Genomic DNA, 18705 nt, shown 5'->3' with positions numbered 1-18705 from the left:
GCCCACAGTTGTATATTATCAATGCTAATCAACCCAGCTTCATTACTCTACAATTAGTATGCACATACATATATATATGTATGTATGCTCATTCCATTAGCAGAATCCCACTGTGATCAGGCAGTGAAGAGGCACAGGATCAGGCCATCTCTACCACTCGTATTTGTGCGAGTGCTTTACGTTTTCTGTCCGAGTTTACCTGTGTGGCTGGCCATGTGTGTGTAGGTAATGGGTAGGGGTAGGTAATGGGTGAGTAAATTGATTTTTAAACCACTTACACCGAAACGCCCGAGCGGCTCCCACCGCCCGCGCAGTTACCTCAGCTCGGGTCAGACCCCGCCCGCCTCCTCAGGCCACGCCCCCCGCCGCTCCCTCCAATCAGGAGGCAGCAGCTGTGCGCACCGCCCCCACTTTCTCCCCACCCCCGGAGGGTGAGAGCGCAGCGCCGCTGCGGCCCGGAGAGGGTGGTTTCATGCGAGCAGGGAGCCGTCCGTCCGTCCGTGTCGGGACATGTCAGTGAAACAGGGGAGCTCGGAGCTGGCCGACGACAGCGGTAGGTGCCCGTTTTCCTGGTGGGGACCTGGCGGGGCTCTGAGCGGGCCGGGGGAAGGCGCAGGGGGACTCCGTAACTATCCCGTCCGCGCGGCGGCGGGGCAGGTGTGCGCACGCGCAGTGGCACGTAGGCCCGGCGGGGTGTCGGGCGGCCTGCGAGTAGTTGAGGTATTTTGAAAATAGCCTTAATAATCTCATTTTTCCTGTCCTCAGAGTCGAATGTCTTTGAAATCGTTCTCCCGATCACTATCTTAGTGCTGAGCGATGATGACTTTCTCTGGGCGGAGGCTGAGGAGCAAGCAGCCAGCGTTCCAGAGCTGAGGAAGGAGAGCAAGCAGGAGGGTCACCTAAACAACAGGGTTTTCCTCAAAAGTGATGTGACACCTGCAAATGACAGTGATAGTTTAAGCATTCTGGAAGAAAACAAGCCTGCTTCAAATAAGGATTGTAGTGTGAAATACTCTGAAGAACATTGGGTTGCTGAGAGTGCATGTAACAACCATTTTGATCTGTTAAGTGACCACTGTGATGCAGACACAGATAAATATAGGCAAAATGACATGTTGCCTACATTGTCTTGCAAAACACAGCTTACAGAGGTAAACAAAACCAGTGACGGAGAAAAATGTGATAGTGATGATGGCTTTCAGATTCGGCTGCCTCTCTCCTCTGCTGACAGTGAGGGCAGAGATGATACCGTTGGGACAAGCGGACAGCTGACTTTGACAGTGGTATCCCAACATGAAGAGGAACTTGTCAGTGTTGCAAGTGTTCTTTCTGATGGTGGTCAAGAGACACAACCAGAAATCCACAAGGAGACGGAGGCAGTTGTTAAAATGGAAGGTAAGTTGTTAATAAGACTAGTGCAAGTTTTTTAAATGGGTGGGAAAGTCTATGGAAAGAATGCCAAACACTTATTTTAGAGTAGGCATTTCAGCGTAGATTATGCAGCAGAAAGAGAACATTGGCTGGAGTATGCTTAGTTCTTTCACAGACTTCTCTGAAAAGTAGTGAAACTACAATAAGTTGGTACTGTTTCGTTCTGCTCCAGTTTGCAAAATGGTGGCGCCTCATGTGGGAAAAAATGAAATACAAAGAAGAAATCAGAAGGAGCATCGTACTTGTGAGATTGGAGTCCTAGCAAAGTCTAGTGGCAATACTTTCACAGTAATTCTGGCATAAAGCTGTTTCATCAAAAACCAGGGGATGCAGCATTCTCCTGTGAAATTCAGAGCTTTGAATGAAAGAAGAAAGTGGGAAGAAGCAGGCTCATAACTAAGATTCCTCTTCTTAAAACATTTAAATGTGGGGGTGGGAAGCATTGAGAGAAACATTAGGAAAGAAGTGGAGATAAGAAAATATTAAGGAAAGAGTGAAGAGCAAGCAAGTCATTAGACAGTTTGGGATTGTTACTACCAATTAATCATGAACATTAGTGATTGTATGAAATGGCATGTATGTGACTTTTTATCCCCATGTAGATCCTGATTCTTCAAAGAATGGAGAAAATGAAGCTAATAACATAAAGGGAAGCAAATATGAAGGTGAAACTCTGAGTTCTCTTTTGGAACATGGCTTGAAAGAACTGAAATTTACCTATAATTGTTCTGCTCCACTTCTTAATGGATGTTCTCCTAATTCAGAAGAACTGCTAAAAGATGTAGGGAAACTGGAGACAAACACTTCCCCTTCTGCTGCATCAAATACTACTGGAGAGCATATTTGTGAGACATTAAGGCCACATGCTAAGAAAAGAAACCGGAAACAAAAAGTTGTTTCTCCTCATGCAAGCCCAAAAGAATTCCAAAGCCAGCAGGAAGGTTTGGCATGCCTAAGTAATAGTGTGACCATCAAACGTCTTTCTAAAGCATCTTGTTCTTTAAATAAGAATGAAAGGTTGAATTTGAAGTGCAGGCTTTGTAATTCTGTATATAAAAGCACTACACATCTAAAGAAACATATTTATTCAGCTCATAAATATAAGAAAATACACAAATTCTACTTTTGTAAAAGAATCTTTCTCTTTTCTCTCAACCTTAAGAATCACCTTAAATTTCATAAGAAAATCACTAGGTTGCAAAAGGCAAGAAAAAATAGAATAAATGCGAGAAAAGTTAGACAGAGAAGATCCAAAGAAAGAAAATCTGACACCAAGAAAAAAGAAAGTAAGTATGAGAAATTTTTCATCAGAATTAAACGGGACTTTACACCTCTGGGTGTGCTGATTAGTTTTTCTTGCAAAATTTGTTTCTTTGCTTCATCAAAGCCTAGGATTTTTATTCATCACATGAAGGGACATAAAGACAGGCCACCTTACCAGTGTCCTCAGTGCGATTACTCCTGTGTTAGCTTATCCTATCTGTTAAATCACATGTATTGGCATGCTGGGTATAAGCTGTACCAGTGCAGGTTTTGCACCTTTTTTTCGTTGTATTATGCAAGCATGGTAAGGCATAGCTATGTACATACTGGGACTAAACTGTATTCCTGTGAGTTCTGCCAGTTCTCATTCACAGGCACCACGGGGTTAAACAGACACAGAAGATTATGTGCTGGCAAGGAAACATGCCAAGAGCAGCAACTCCACCTACGTGGAAGAAAGAGAACTCAAAGACCTTTAAAGAATTACACATGTGATGAGTGTAACATAGTGTTTTATACGAGAGGACGTCTCAGCTTCCATAAGAAATGTCATGAACAGTTTAAGGCTACTGCTAATAGTTATACAAATGGGAGCAATGAATATCATAAAAGCAAAATATGTGAATCTGACAGTGATTCTAAGGACTGTGTTTCTCTACCTCTTTCTGGTAAGGAAAATTGTCTCAATGGGGGAATGCTGGCTTCTGAAGTAGAATTTGAGTGGGCAGATGATGTGTGTGACAATAAGAAAATGTGCTCTGGAAAGAAATTCCCTGAAAACAGCCATGGAAGCAGCAGCTTACCTGTTATCGGCAATAAATCAGAAGCTCCTCTGAACTCATACAACACAGATGCTATCATTTCCAAAGAGGGACATCTCTTTGACTCCAAGGCCTGTCATTCACAAGTTCAAGATGATAATGCATATCATAAATTTGTGGAAAACACAAAGGATGTGTGGCCTTTAAATTTGTCTACATTCAAAACGTACAAGTGCCAGCACTGCAACTATGCTACCGCTGTTCATAGTGACTTTAAGCTGCACCTAGAAATACATACAGATGGAAGGCCCTTTGTGTGTAAAGAATGCAATAAGACATTTAAAACATCAAACCATTTGCAGAAACACAGTGTTACCCACATAAGGGATGGGTATGAGTTTGGCCATAGCTTCTATGTAGATAACAGCTTAGAGAATCTTGAATTGTGTCGTAAAATCAGCCTGTGTCCAGAAAGAGACTTCGCTTTCTTGGAAGGTTCAAACGGCATCCATTCCTTGCATGGTTCAGAAGTCCGTGGACTACAGCCAGATGTCCGAAGGGGCGAAGAAAATTATTTGCTAGCACAAAGTCAGCCACAATTCTATCAGTGTGCACAGTGTGAGTATGCTACTTATGTTTTAGGCAATCTTGAAGTACATGTAAGAACTCACACAGGTGAGAAACCTTACAGCTGTGGTGTTTGTCAGAAGAAGTTTCGTACTTCCAGTCACCTGAGAAGACACAGTGTGACACATTTTAATATAGGGTATTTAAAGTGCAGGAGCTGTGACTATTCAACAAACAAATGGTTGTCCTTGAAAAAGCATCTGGCCTCACACTCTTCTGAGGAAAGCTCATCTACTGGCTGGCTCTGTGAACAAAAGCTGCTACCTTTCAAAATACATACTTGTGAAGTGTGTGGCTATTGCACACCCCGCAATGGAAACTTGAAGCTACATTTGAGAATTCATACAGGGGAGAAGCCATTCAAGTGTGGTCAGTGTGCTGTTGCTTTCCGCACATCTAGCCATCTGAAGAGGCACTTACTGACTCACTAAAGTTGCGCTGCAAGAGGTGTAAATTTTCTACGGTAGATAAACGTGCTTTCCAAAAGCATGTAAAAGCACACACACAAAAAAATCCAAGTGTGAAAAGTCTGATGTGAGACTGCCTACCAAAAAATGTCTGGAAAAGCATAAGCAGCAACATAAGCTTCAAAATTGCAAGTTGGCATGTGATTCTGGACAGATTTGCATGTCCTGAATTTGTTCATTGCTGTTGTCCCCAGAGCAATGGCTGACCATGGGTGCATCCAGTGTTTTGGCCCAGCGTGAAACTCAGGGTAACTCGGGGTACTAGTTTGCTCCAGGTTCTGCTGAGAGCTTCAGCTTTAGCACCGACTCTGCTAGAGAAGATCATGGAGGAACTTTTTCATGCCCGAGTAGCTTCATAATAGCATGAGGTCAGTTATAATTTGGGCAGTGTTCATCAGTTTAAACAGTGCCACTTCTTTTCTTGTAAAAAATGAATTTAAAAACCCCAAAATAACTCTTGTCTAACTGACACAATGTTTAAAGGGAGGGAAGGAGGTGCACGTTACATTGTATAGTAATAACTTTTCATTTAAAAATTGTGTTTGGAGGCTTCATGGTACATCCCATCTGCTGAAAGTTGCATTCCCTGATCCCAGGTTCTCTTGCAATACTTGTGAGAGGAAAAAAAATAGTATCTCACAAAATTTCAGGAACAGAAGATTTGTGTCATTGCTGGGTAATTGGGATATGAACGTATTTTCTTTATTAGGCAGTTCTCTTGTCTGTACTTCTGATAATTCTTTGAGTAGTCTGACGGAAACAGTTATGTCCTTAATCATATATTTTATACTGAGAATTGATAAATTAATCTTCAGTTTTAAGTAAATACCTGATATTAATCTAGTATGAAATTCCTTTTCTCAAGCTGGTAGTTACTGTGCTCCTTGTTTCTGAAAATAGACAATATAATACTTTTCAAGGAACTTCTGTTAGTTTAACGTCTTGCTGATACATTGCAAATGCTACTTAGTTACATGGAAAACCTTAGCAGTATCTTGAACTGTAAAATGTATTTTCTTTAAGAGCTTTACTGGTTTCTAAAATACCACCTATAAGGACCACTTGTGCCAAACAGCAGCTGTTACCTGGTGCGGTGAAGGCAGGTGGATGCTTCTTCCACTTTATGGTCAAATCTAGACAAAAAAATTGTTTTAGAGAGTTACACAGAGCTGCGTGTGGATGTTGCTGACTGTTCCATGTTCAGTGTTATTGTTAACAGTGGTGTTACCCTCTTGAGCTGAGGAAGGACAGTGCAAAGGGCTGGTGCTACCTGTCCCTTTTGTTTATAAACACAGCTCATACTTTGCAGAGGCTTTCTGGTAACCTAGGAGGCAGGTTGGAATTGACTGTCCAAGGACATAGGGGCGTCTCCCACTTTGGAGATACTCAAAAGCCATCTGGATGTGGGCCTGGGCAACCAAGCTCTTTGTGGCCCTGCTTGAGCAGAGCTTGGACTAGATGACCAGAAGGCTCGCAGCCATTATGTGATTTGGAATGCAGCTTTCCAAGGGCGGATTGAAAATCACAATTGCTGTGTGTTTTTAAGGCCAGCTCAGCAAAGTTATTTAAGTGATCTAGTTCTTTGTAGTTGCACTAAAATCAGACAACTAAATATCTGACCCCTGGTGTTTAGAGATGTTTTTACTGCAAGGGAGGTCACTGTTTGGGAATAAGTGAATGATTGAGTAGCCACCTGATACATTTGTGAGAAAGAAGAACCTTATCCTGATACAAATAAAGAAAATTACTTCTGGGCAACAGTGTTATACAAGCATGGAGGAATTTTTCCCTGCATTACTGTACAACTGATCATTTATTTGAAGAAAAACTCCAAAGAACAGGTACAAAGAGGAAACAAAAATGAAGAGAATTGTAAGCCTATATATCAGATGAGACTAGGAAAGCTAAATCTGGGAGAGTAATTGTTTGAAAGTATGGTGTACAGTGATGAAGAAGGGAGCCCAATTTAAGAGGGATAAATCAATTGATGAAAGCTTTAAAAAGGCTTTGTAAACAGTGTGAATTTCTTTTAGTTGTAAGGAAGAACAACAGAAGATGTTTTCAGTTGGACCTTAATGAGTTTGTATCCAGGTCATTGCCTCTAATAAAAATAAATAGTGTTTCATGACTCCTGAGGTTTCCTCTCTGTTCCTTATGCAATTCACTGCACTTCTAGGGGCTGGAATTCTGATTCTGACAAATCAGAGAAATATAAATGTGAAGGCATACTTGTTTAAAAATAAGGACATGGGCTGTTTTTTATTTTCTATTTTTTTTTATTGATAGCTAAAGGTATATTTTTTATTTTTGCAGAGTTTAAAAAAAATAAATCAAAGCCTTTCCTAAATCATGCCATGAAGTTTTCTATTTCAACCAAGAAATATTTTCTTAATTTTCTTTATGAACACATTATGGATTTGGATAAAGCAGTACAATGTAGCAGGCAATTACACTAATGACATCTCGAGCAAATAGGTGGCAGTTTATCTGCTATGCAGCTGCTGAATAAATGAATAAAAGTTAAACGTGAAGTAAATGTGTATAGGTGAATCACACGGTGCTGCAGTATGGTTCACCACCAAAAAGGTTTATTTGCAGCAGAAGGAAGGAAATTGGATTTATTTATGTGTTTATTTTTAAACTGTACATTACTATATGCTTCAATTTCCTTTTGGGCTACAGCAAAAGCAGGTGTTTTTCTCAAGATTAACCACACTGTAAATGTAGCATTGGTGAAACCCGAATCGCTTCTGCTGTCCCCTTCCTTCCCCGTTTGTTCATCCCCCTTGGATGAACGCTGCCCTTACCGTGGTCAGAGCAGGGCAGAGCGCCCCCTTGAAGCGCCCCCCCCCCCCCCCGAGGAGGCGCAGGGCCGCCGAGGCTGCGCCTGCGCACAGCAGCTGCAGCCCCCTCCCCTCCGTTCCCTGGCCCCGGCCGCAGTGCGCCTGCGCACGGCCCCTGCCCCCCCCGCCCCCTCCGTTCCGTGGCCGCAGTGCGCCTGCGCCAGCCGCCTCCGCCCCCCCCACCCCTCCGCCCCCCTACCCTTGCCGCCGCGCGCCTGCGCAGAGCGCGCGCCCTCAGGGCGGAGAGCGCCTGCGCGGGCTGAGGGCAGGCCCCGCTGAGGCGAGCGGCGCAGCCTACGCTTCCCCGCTTCTTCTCTGCAGGGCTTCGAACCCCTCCGCCGCCAAGATGCCGCGGATTATGATTAAAGGCGGCGTGTGGCGGAACACCGAGGTGAGAGTGGTCTCTGTAATTCCTCCGCCCCCCCCCCCAAGGGCTGGGGCCTCAGGGGCTGGGGGGGGGGGGGCGGCCTGCCCTGCGCCAGTGCGCAGGCGCTGGTAGTGGGGTCGCGGCGCGCAGGCGCGGGGGGGGATGTCATCTAGCGGGGTGTCTTGTAACGGCAGGGGGGGAGATGGGGATATTGGTCCCTCTCTGGCGGGGGCTGTAGAGGGTTAGGCCTGTGCAGGCGCTGTGGCGCTGGCGGGCTCGGTTCCTCAGCAGCCTGGGCCAGGCCTGAAACACATAGCTGTCGTTTCTCCTGAAGGCTGCATGTGGAGGAGCGCGGGGGGGTCGGCCACGCGTGTGTGGAGGCTCTCCCTCCTGCAGAAACCATCCCCACAGCACCCGGAGGGTGTGCGTGGGCCCTGTTGTCTTCAGAGGTGTCCCTTTTGCAGACTGGACTGTGTCTTCCACTGCATAGGCAGGTTTCTTATTCGCTAGGGGTATGAGGCTGCTGAAATCTCTTGCCCTTGAAGACCCTTCTAAATGTGGCAAGGGTGAAGATGGGTGTGGGCTCATCACTTGCAGCCCGAGGTGTTTTGTACACAGAAATTTATCTGTTGTTCCAAAAAAGAGGGGGAAGTCCCCACCAAAACCCAAAGCCCTCCCATTTTTGCCCACACGTGCTTTCGGAACTGCAAGCGATCATGAAAAGGAAAAGAACATGATAAATCAAGGATGTGAGTTTTATTAGTTGCATGTTTAAAGCAAAATGATGTACCCAACACTGTAAAATCCAGACCTCTGCCACTGTATACTGCGAACACTAGGCATGTACATAGTTCCAGAAAGCAATGAGGAAAAAATAACAGAAGGTATACATATTGTGTGCTGTATGTGCTTTTAACCACATGCGACAGAACAGCTGTGTGCCAGGAGGTAGCTGAGTTGGGGGTGGTCAGCAGAAAGCAGAAGAACCACTGTGTGCTTATCCCATCCTTGCGAGCTTCCATAATTGACTAGTTTTAGCGACTGTTAAGAGAAACAGCAGTGCATTAAATAGATCATTGTTTTACCAGTTTCTGTGTACCAGAGATGAAATAGCTCTCTTTGGTGCTATTTTTTTGATCAACGTTTTGATTATACATACAGCATTAGAAATACAGAAAATGGAACCAGTTGATGTCTGGTCGTTTGTAAAAAGACGGATTACTTGTGAAAAAGCCTGCTTATGTCATCACTATGGCTACTGCCTGCCATATAACACCAAGTAAATTTTAAAACACAAGAGGATTTTTTTTTTAATAGAAATTACATAAATTGTGATTGCTGGCTCAGGCTAGAGCTTGTCATCAGCTTACAGTTAAAGCTGCTGTCGGCTCTGAGAGATGTCTGTGCTAGACAGAGTATCTGTCCTTGATGACTAGCATCTGCATGGTACAGCTGAACAGATTCTGAACACAGCTACAAGTACTTACTGGATACAGAAGAGGAACATCTGTGGTTGACAAGGCTGCAAGAATAGCTTTGATGTGTTTAAAACACTACTTTCTGACCTGTGAGGAAACCAGAAATAATTAACCCATTTATCTGGGGGGAGGAGAGGGAGGGAGGGATGGACGGATGGGTTGACAGACAGTTGATAGGACCTGTAGCTTTTGATCAAATCTCAGTACATACTTCGAAGTGTATGAACAACCTGGCTCCCAAGCTGAATCCTTTACATTTACACATACCTCCCTGATTTTATAATCTTTGGGATCATCACTTTTGGACATTCTGAACATTAAAGTGATTCATTATGATAATTATATGGTATTATTTAAAACAAGCCACCCAGAGATATATATTATTTCTGGTGTTTTTTTCCCCAATGTTGTGTCATTACCAGACAAACACTTCCTTACCTCTTTATTGCTGTCCTTCAAGGAAGACATAGAGAGCCTTTAAAGACTGTGCTTTAGAGGGCATTGAAAGCAGTTTTGGAAGTTCTGTTGGGTCTGTGAAGTTAGTCACAGTAATCGTCACGTGTCTTTTTCCTTTAATCTTTGTGGATTTGATTTGCCTTTGAAATACAAATCCTCATTAATCTTGAGAATGAGATGTGGAAAAGAAGTAACAGTGCTGTGCTGTTTCTAGTGGGTCGGCCCATTAGATGAAATCTGCTGTGTTCTCCTCTGCTTGAGCTGAGCTTCTGTTTTGCAAGTTTTTGCAATTCATAACAGTTTGTTGGTTTCTTCTTTTTAAGGATGAAATTCTCAAAGCAGCTGTGATGAAATATGGCAAAAACCAGTGGTCTCGTATTGCCTCTTTATTGCATAGAAAATCAGCAAAGCAGTGCAAAGCCAGATGGTAAGTGAGAAGTGCCATGTCTGGGAACGTGAGATTCATAATCAGCAGGAATTTAGAAATTACCACAGATTAATTGATGTCCACAGAGGAACAATAGTTTTAAGATTGTTTGAGTTTTGTTACTGTGATATTTCGAATTCCTGTTGCTTGAAAGTAATTGAACAAAAGTAGCCAGATATTCTCTTTGTCAGTGACTGCAGTGTTAGCGAATGCAGGATCACTTAAAATTGTATACGTGATTTTTTCCCCATATTTACACGTTTTAATCAACATAACAATCATAAGCATTACCAAGAAAGTAAAACTGTAAGATATTAATCTCTCTTACTTTTTTAATTTTCTCATTTTTCATAACGAGAGTTTGGCTTGAGGATAAATTTCTAGAAATTGCACTGTGGAATTTAATTTTATATAAAAAATTGGAAGCTTAAAACTAATGCAGATACATGTATCAGAGTTAGTTTCTTGAGTACTGAGCTGCACGTATTTATTAGAATACTTCTGTGTAAAGGTAACAGTACTGGCACAGTTAAAGATTAGTAAGGTAACTGTTGAACGATCCAGACCAAACAAATCTATCATTTCTGGTACCTTTTGTTGTTGCGATACTTACTTTTCTTTTTCTGGATTAATTTTGTGACTCCTTACCCTGCCAGAACAGAGATGAGGAAAAGAAGAAGAGGCAGTATCTGTATGGAAAATAGTGTGTTTTAAAGCTGAAATACATATGTCATAAAAATACTATGGAGTAACATCCTTTTGTACAGAAAAAAAATGGTATGAAATATGCATGACAGGATCTTGAAATCTCATTGTGATGATTGGGGTAAACACTGTTCTGAATTAATTGAAGACAAGTCAATGGATAGCTTGGATCTGTCATCCTTAAGTTTTTCACTTTTTAACAGGTATGAGTGGCTAGACCCAAGCATCAAAAAGACAGAGTGGTCACGGGAAGAGGAGGAGAAATTGCTGCACCTGGCCAAGCTAATGCCAACACAGTGGAGAACCATTGCCCCAATTATTGGAAGAACCGCTGCACAGTGTTTGGAACACTATGAATTTCTGCTGTGAGTTGCTGTTTTGCTAGAGGTGTATAACAGGAACGTCTGCAAAGTCTGTTGTAGTGATGCGCTCCCATGGTGCTGAAGTATGATGGTCTCAAGTTGACCAAGTCCTTTTGTAAGCAAATCCTTAAGGACCATTCAATGCCTAGCTTGAAAGAAGTTGTTTCTGGAACCTGGAGAGCAAGCTTGAACAGAGATAGGTGTATATTTTCTTGCTTCTGGTCATTCTGGCTAGGGGAATGTCAAGATTGATGGTCTTGATAGGCTTCCATTTCAGGTTTATTTGGGTATTTTTTGATTGGCTGATCAACATAAATGGGTATGTGACAAAGAAGAAAAAAGACAAGACATAAAACACATGTTGAAATGGCTGAATGTGCAGCTGTCATCTCTGTATGCTACAGAGGGTTTCTTCAGGCCATGAGAAAGAAAGTGCTATTTTCCCTTCTGAGCTCTCTTAATTCTGGTGTGATTGGTTGAGTATAAAAGCATAATGGGAAACTCGATTGTTTTGTTACACTGCTTGAATTCCTGTTCTTACTGTTACAGATTATCTGAGGAGAGTTCACTGCTATTAGCTTTGTCAATGTTGTATTTTATATAATATTTTATTGTTGTAATGTAATACTATGTTGGCTTCTCTCTCGTCTCAATTTAAGATCATGACTACCATGTTCATGAATCTTTCCTGCAGTAACTGTGTAAGAAGTTTAACGTGTGGTGCATAGTACAAGGTTAAGTTCTTTGACCAGTCTTTAGGGGCATTTAAGGGGTGGTTCTTATGAGTCTGGGGGAACACAAAGAGCCAGTTGTGACATACATGCAATGTGGTTTTAGGGACAAAGCTGCTCAGAGAGACAATGAGGAAGAAACTGCTGATGATCCTCGGAAACTTAAACCTGGAGAAATTGATCCAAATCCAGAAACCAAACCAGCCAGGCCAGATCCTATTGACATGGACGAAGGTAAGATGGGAGGTTGTTTACCATTTTTTGGCAGAAATCTGATCTCTTTGGTTTTCCTTTTACACAGCCTCTGTACCCTGCGTTTCTTTTGTCTTTTTTTTTTTTTTTTTTTTTTTTTTATTTCCCCCTGCTGTTCCCTGATCATTTTTTTCTTACAGGTTTTGTCTTATTTCTGTGTCTGGTCAGTCAGTTACACTTTTTCAGTTTACTTTTCCTTTTCTTGGTGTGCTTTCTGCCTGCTTATCTGTTCATCATCTCTTACCATGACTGACTGTCTTTGCTTTGGCAACTGCTCTGCTTGTTTGCATTCTTATTTCTGTATCTTCATCTTTCCTCATTAGCTCATACATCCCAGATGAATCTGTGTGGAAGCGCAGGAGAACTACATGACTTTTTGCCTTGCAAACAGCAATATTATGAACTGAAATAATGAAGATTGCTAAAATTCCATTAATGGACCAGTGGTGTTTTTGAACAGTCACAGGTTCACAGCGCTTTTGGGTCTGGATGTAAATGAAATTAACAAGTTCTCTAACGTAGTACTCTCAGCTGAAGATGTAAATGAAATTGTAATTTCATTAGTGTGGTCAGTTTGAATATTTTGCAGTTAGGCATTTTTTTTCTTAAGTGCCTTCATGTCATCTGGCCAATGATTTAGAAAATGTATTGGAGCTACTTGGAGAAGACTAGTTTAGCGATCATGCAGAATTCCTGGGAAAACATTGATTCATTCAGCTTTTAAAGATTGCTTTCTGCTCTTACTGTCACTTTTCTCCTTACTTCCATCTGTAAGTGCAAATTCATAGGTGTATTTATCTGTACTATTGTAGATGAACTTGAAATGCTGTCTGAAGCTAGAGCTCGTCTGGCTAATACGCAGGGAAAGAAGGCCAAAAGAAAAGCAAGAGAGAAGCAACTGGAAGAAGCTAGGTAAACTTATTTTTAGTTTTATATGTTGGGACTGCTTTTGTTCACCCTGGAGCATTTACAGTGCATAAAGTGAGGCAAAGCATTAAGTCATTGCAGAGTCAGACTGTTTGGTAGTCATTTGTGGCAAGGGCTTCATTCTTTTTTGAATATGTACGTGCAGCCCTATCTCAGCAGCAACTGATTAAAGTAGTACCAAATCTTAGGAGCCGTCTATAGGTGTGTACTTTAGGTCACATAGTGTTACTGTTTCTTTAGACGTCTTGCTGCTCTCCAGAAAAGACGAGAACTTCGGGCTGCTGGAATTGAGATCCAGAAGAAAAGAAAAAAGAAGAGAGGTGTGGATTATAACGCAGAAATTCCATTTGAGAAGAAGCCTGCCCCTGGGTTTTATGATACATCAGAGGAAAACTACCAGACCCTGGATGCAGATTTCAGGAAGCTACGTCAGCAAGACCTGGATGGAGAATTAAGATCGTAAGTGTGTTTTACTAATGACGTAACAGTACATTTGGAAAAACGACCCAAACAAACAAACCATGTATGTATAAGTGTTAAGTCTTGGAAATGTTTGAAATACAGTATTTTCAGTGGGACAGATAGTAGTGCAGTTTGCTTCTGCCTTTTCAGTCCCCTGTATTTTTTAATCTTTCTAAAAGATCTAGTTGCCTTTTTTCCCATGAGAATAAAGTTCCTCATGCACATACTTGCTCTTTAAATGGAAATGGTAAGTTTTTTGAGGTTCATTTTCTTAGTAGCAGTAGATGGTTTTGTACCAAGTACAAGTAGATTGCTTGTGTATTTGCAGTCCTTTCTCCAAGTAATGACATTAAGACTGCTTACAGGAGTAGATTTTACTTGTAGTGTTGCTTTTGATGGAATTGTTCTGAAGTAGAATCTCCTTAAATGCTTAATTTCTCCCCTTCCCTCCAGAAAATCCCAAAACATGCAGTTGAGAAATTAAATGCCCATCTTCATCTTGAGCAGTATGGTACATATTTAATTGTGGAATTACATTTCCCACTACTTCTGCCAACTGCTTTTTACTGAGGGTGGAGGTCTGATACTACATAATGATTTGGTTTATTAGCTTGCGATCTAATTGATTCTTTCTGTATGGCTCTTAGTTCAGAGGGTCTGGCAGGAGCTTCAAACTGAAGCTTATGATTTCACAGGCTGACTCCACTGCTATTTTAAATAAATACCATTTTTGTTAAATACTGAAGAGAAATTGGTTTCCATATCCCACAGAAAACTTAGCAGCTGCTGGAGAAAAAGGGACTGTTCACATCTGATTCTTGCTATCTAGATTATCAGACTGACATTTTTCTTCTTGCTCCAGTGACACTGTCGATTGTAGCTGAAGCAACCACCTGTTGCTTAATTCCATAGTTTAGAAGCATTATACTGCCTTGTAGGTTCTGCTGTGAGACCTGCAGACCGTATCTAACCACTTAGTTTCTGCACCACAAGGTGGTTGCTCTTCCTGGTATGTGTTTCATTTCCTCATGTCCAGCCTTTGATCAGGATACAACCTTTTTTACTCTGCTTGTTTAGTTTACTGTGTAGCTGTTCTGTGTGTTCTAAAATTACTCTCTCATCCATAATGACAGTGAAAAGGAGGGAAGAGAACGCAAAAAAGACAAGCAACATATGAAACGGAAAAAAGAGTCAGACTTGCCTTCAGCTATTCTACAGACCAGTGGAGTGTCAGAATTTACCAAAAAAAGAAGTAAACTAGTGCTTCCAGCTCCTCAGGTAAGCTATTCATTGATTAAAGAATTACTTAGAAGGCCAATGCCAATCAGTGGTTTCTGTTTTAACAAGTGGATCTTCTGGTTTTATTTTATCTTACTATCCCTTGGAATTTTCTCTTTTAAAGATATCTGATATAGAACTTGAAGAAGTTGTAAAAGTAGGCCAGGCAAGTGAGATTGCACGCCAGACTGCTGAGGAATCTGGAATTACAAACTCAGCTTCCAGCACTCTTCTATCTGAGTATAATGTGACCAACAACAGCATAGCACTAAGGACTCCCAAAACTCCAGCAGCACAGGACAGGATCCTGCAGGTAGAGTATGAACGTACAGAATGTTTTTTTTTGTGTTAGTGCAATGGTCAACTGAATAGAAGGTGTAAATACCGTAGAAACATTCCTTAGATTATGTGTGGTACTGGGATTTGAACTGACACATGATCTCCAGGACACACTGGAAGGCATAGAAGCAGATCTGCTCCTGTATGATCGGTTGTCACCATGTTTCAAAACACTATGATACTTTTTTGTTTGTTGTAACATATTGCATGCAACTTTTAGCGTTAACCTTTCTCCTGGGGTCTTAGATAATTTCCGTTTGTCTTGGGTACCTCTCAGCATCAAAGATGTAGATGATGTTCATGTCCTTAAAATAGCATATTTTATGTTGTTTCCTACTTAGCTTTGCTATGCAGCTTTTATTTCAATTAACAAGAAGTAATTAACTGCAACAACGCAAGAATATTTTCCTGGAACTTTATTGGGTTAAAATTGCTTAAGACAAAGATTGTAAAAAACCTACCTTTGCAAACTCTGAATTATATATGTTACACTGATTGTGTGAGTGTCTGGGTTCTTTCAAAAACTAATAGTGTTCGTTAATGTTTTGTGGAGTGTGGAGAAATGGCTAAATGCCATCAGTGCAGCTAGTGTATAAAACAAAGAAAACTCCTATGTTGATAATGAGCTATAATTTAACAGTTTCATAGGAGAAAAAAAGTTCCTCACTCTACAGATCATAACCTAAGTCTCTGTGCAGTGCCGTTTGAAGGAATGGTCACGTTCCCCTTCAAATGGCGTACTCTGACATCACATATATCACAATGTTATGCCTATAGACAGTTCTGTAGATTGAGGAGTAGCCTTTGTGCAGTTAATTGCTATAGGCAGTTCATTCATTATTTCAGCTCATTTTCAGAGTGACTTAATTCTTCTTTCTAAAAAGGAAAAATAGGGGAGTATTCATAAAAGCCCCAATTGACTCATGGACCAAAAGTCTGAATAGTGACCATCTGTTTTGGAACATTCTCTTTGAAGTGCAGTTTGGATAAACTTCACTGATTTTGGATTTCAGAGTGCAAGTGTGCTGTTCCCTCTGAAAATCAGTATCCTTAGGATAACTAATAAATCTTGCAGGTGTTTGGAGTCTGGCAAACTGAAGGAAGTTGAAACATTAAGTAACCCATTTATTTTTGCAGTTCCAGTTTTTTCCATTTTACTGAAAATGAAGTTTAGAATACCTTTCAGTAGAACAGTAGGGTTTATAAATAGGAGGCTATGGATGTTGAAGTTAAGTGTTAAGCATTTTCCACAAGCTGATTGATCATCAAATAACTTCAGCTGTTTTTACTGCTACTGAATCTGTTAAACATGTATAATAGAGTGTGGCTGTGAAAATCTTAAGTGATGTACTGCCTGTGTTGTCTGTTATACAGGAAGCCCAGAATTTGATGGCTCTCACAAATGTGGATACCCCCCTGAAAGGAGGTCTTAACACTCCCTTGCATGAAAGTGACTTCTCGGGGGTAACGCCACAGAAACAGGTTGTTCAGACTCCAAATACAGTGCTTTCCACACCCTTCAGGTAAAGCAGACTCCTTTTCTGATGGGTTGTTGGCTGGCTACATATCTAGTGGTGGGGGGACAGAGTGGATTTTGATCTGTGAAACAGTAGGTCATGATCAGCGCTTCAAAACAAATTCTAACTTGCTTTTAGTTGGAGCCCTTAGGCAACTTTCTCCTTCTCTGTGTCTTTCACAAGCTCAGCCACATCATCTGTATTTTTACAGTGTGTAGCGCACTTGAGTTTTGGCCCAAAATGAGGCCTTCTGTGGTCTGGAGCAATACAAATTATACTGGAGTAATACAGGAGTATAAATAGTAAGATGGAGTGTCATTCTGTATGTGGATCCTAGCCTTTCGAAAGTGTTACCTCTGATTCAAAGGTGTGGGAGGTCCCTTAGCCAAACCCACACTGAATTTTTGAGAAGTTGAAGTAAATATTTTATAAGCCATATATATCCAAAATAAAATATTTATTATATTGCCAATCTAAATAGTATGGAATTGCTGGTTTAACTCTTATGGTGGGTCCTGAATAAATATATATCCCACAAATGCCAAATACCATACAGCTAAAAAATATTACACTTGGTACATTTTGTCTGTCAATTTTTTTAATTTAGGTTCTAATTTTACTTGTGTCACGCTAGTAGGCAAAGTGGAGAATGAAATAAAAAGGACCTTTATGGCAGCTTTTCAAAAGCAGCTTTATTTTGTTGTTTAAAAGCTGTGTGCAAAAGCCCTGCTTTTTAATTGGATCTACATAAATAAATCCTTTTCTGGAAATCTATTGCTGTCAGTGTGATGCATAATGAATGTAGAGTTTGGCCTGGAGTGATCTGGCTGTTCATTTGGGTTATTTTATATTAAAAAATATAAAGACATTCTGATTTTGTTGTTAATTTGGTGGTGGGGGGGTTGTGGTTTTTTTTTTTTAGCTTCTGAAGTTCAGATTTGCACATGTAAATATGGTGCCTCTCTATGAATTTGGCTTGTTTTGCAGAAATGCTCTGTCAGTGTGAAAATTCAAGACCCTGAGCAGAGAGAAAAAAAATAATCCATTAAATGGTTCAAAAAAATAAAGGGAAGCCATAACTTTTTAAGGAGGCAGAGTAGTGAAGCAGAGCCATCATCTTATTATGTAGGCCAAAAAAGCAAGTAGTAAATTAAGCACACCTTTTTTTCCTATGATGGTATGAAATTTGTAGTATTTTGATGCAAGGTGTTTATGGAAGTTGTTGCCTTGCATTAGGTTTTTTTGGGGGGCGTTGTTGTGGTGGGCTTTTTTCCCCACATCCTAGTTACAAAAATTTTCTTAAAAGGTATTAAGTTGGAAATTGTAATAGGGTTTTAAACACTAAATGGAACTGAGACAACTAGAAAAAACCAACTCCCTTACTTGGAAATTGTTCCTTCTCAAAAGCCAGCATAAAACATTTTCTGCTAGTATAATCAACAAAGTAAATATATCCTATGAAATGTTCATTTGAAAACGTAAAAATTAATTTTGCTGGGTTTTCTTTTGGGGTGTCATCTTACAAATATTATTGCTGGTAGTTTTTTATCCTAATGAGAGTTCATAAAAATCTGTAAAACCTCAAACAAGAGGAAAGAATCACTTGCCTCTCACAGACATACCCAGTAAATAAGGGAATGTTGTATCCCTTGAAAGAGGACCAGTAGCGTTTGTCAGGCCATAGGTACAATTGTGTTTATCCATCATCATGGCATCTTACTGGCACTACAGAATTACAGTAACTAGTAGTGGAAATGACGTATTAAGTCATCTTGTTCAGTTTGTCTCTGCTGGGCTTGTCATCTACAGCACACATATTTGTCATTACTGTTTAAAACTCTTTCCATTAGTGTAGATGAGTACCATAATACAGGCTTTTTTCTAAAAGTTTTTCCTTTTCCTGAACTTGTTTTCTTTGAGACATTTAAGAATATCTTATCAGTTTTTTGTTATCATCATCACTAAGTGAAACCTCATTCGTTGTAAGTTGGCAACAGAAAACCTGTGATTGT

General features: G+C 40.8%; 2 protein-coding genes across 4 annotated transcripts in view; both read left to right on the top strand.

Moving 5' to 3' along the window:
* The first annotated feature begins 423 nt into the window (after positions 1-423).
* On the top strand, positions 424-6678 carry LOC119150054 (zinc finger protein 91-like). 3 transcript variants are annotated; one of them, XM_037392152.1, is made up of 4 exons: positions 424-553; positions 766-1395; positions 2034-2717; positions 3069-6678. In XM_037392152.1, exons 1-4 carry the CDS (start codon positions 511-513, stop codon positions 4511-4513), a joined length of 2802 nt encoding a protein of 933 aa, XP_037248049.1. In that variant the 5' UTR covers positions 424-510; the 3' UTR covers positions 4514-6678. The 3 variants fall into 3 exon arrangements, with proteins under 3 accessions (XP_037248049.1, XP_037248050.1, XP_037248048.1); XM_037392153.1 differs by having other exon boundaries at positions 3368-3519; XM_037392151.1 differs by having other exon boundaries at positions 2034-6678.
* A 943-nt stretch (positions 6679-7621) lies between these two features.
* The window catches only part of CDC5L (cell division cycle 5 like), a 35177-nt gene continuing 24093 nt past the window's right edge, over positions 7622-18705 (top strand). The window contains exons 1-9 of the mRNA XM_037391445.1: positions 7622-7783; positions 10017-10120; positions 11029-11190; positions 12025-12152; positions 12983-13082; positions 13338-13556; positions 14693-14837; positions 14962-15150; positions 16551-16699. Of these exons, the coding sequence (XP_037247342.1) occupies positions 7739-7783; positions 10017-10120; positions 11029-11190; positions 12025-12152; positions 12983-13082; positions 13338-13556; positions 14693-14837; positions 14962-15150; positions 16551-16699 (1241 nt within the window). The 5' untranslated portion in view covers positions 7622-7738. The remainder of the gene's footprint in view (positions 7784-10016; positions 10121-11028; positions 11191-12024; positions 12153-12982; positions 13083-13337; positions 13557-14692; positions 14838-14961; positions 15151-16550; positions 16700-18705) is intronic.

The sequence above is a fragment of the Falco rusticolus genome, chromosome 6 (genome assembly GCF_015220075.1).
Source record: "Falco rusticolus isolate bFalRus1 chromosome 6, bFalRus1.pri, whole genome shotgun sequence".
Taxonomy (NCBI): domain Eukaryota; kingdom Metazoa; phylum Chordata; class Aves; order Falconiformes; family Falconidae; genus Falco; species Falco rusticolus.
Note: the sequence above shows the minus strand (reverse complement) of the source record. Positions and strands in the feature narration are given on the sequence as shown.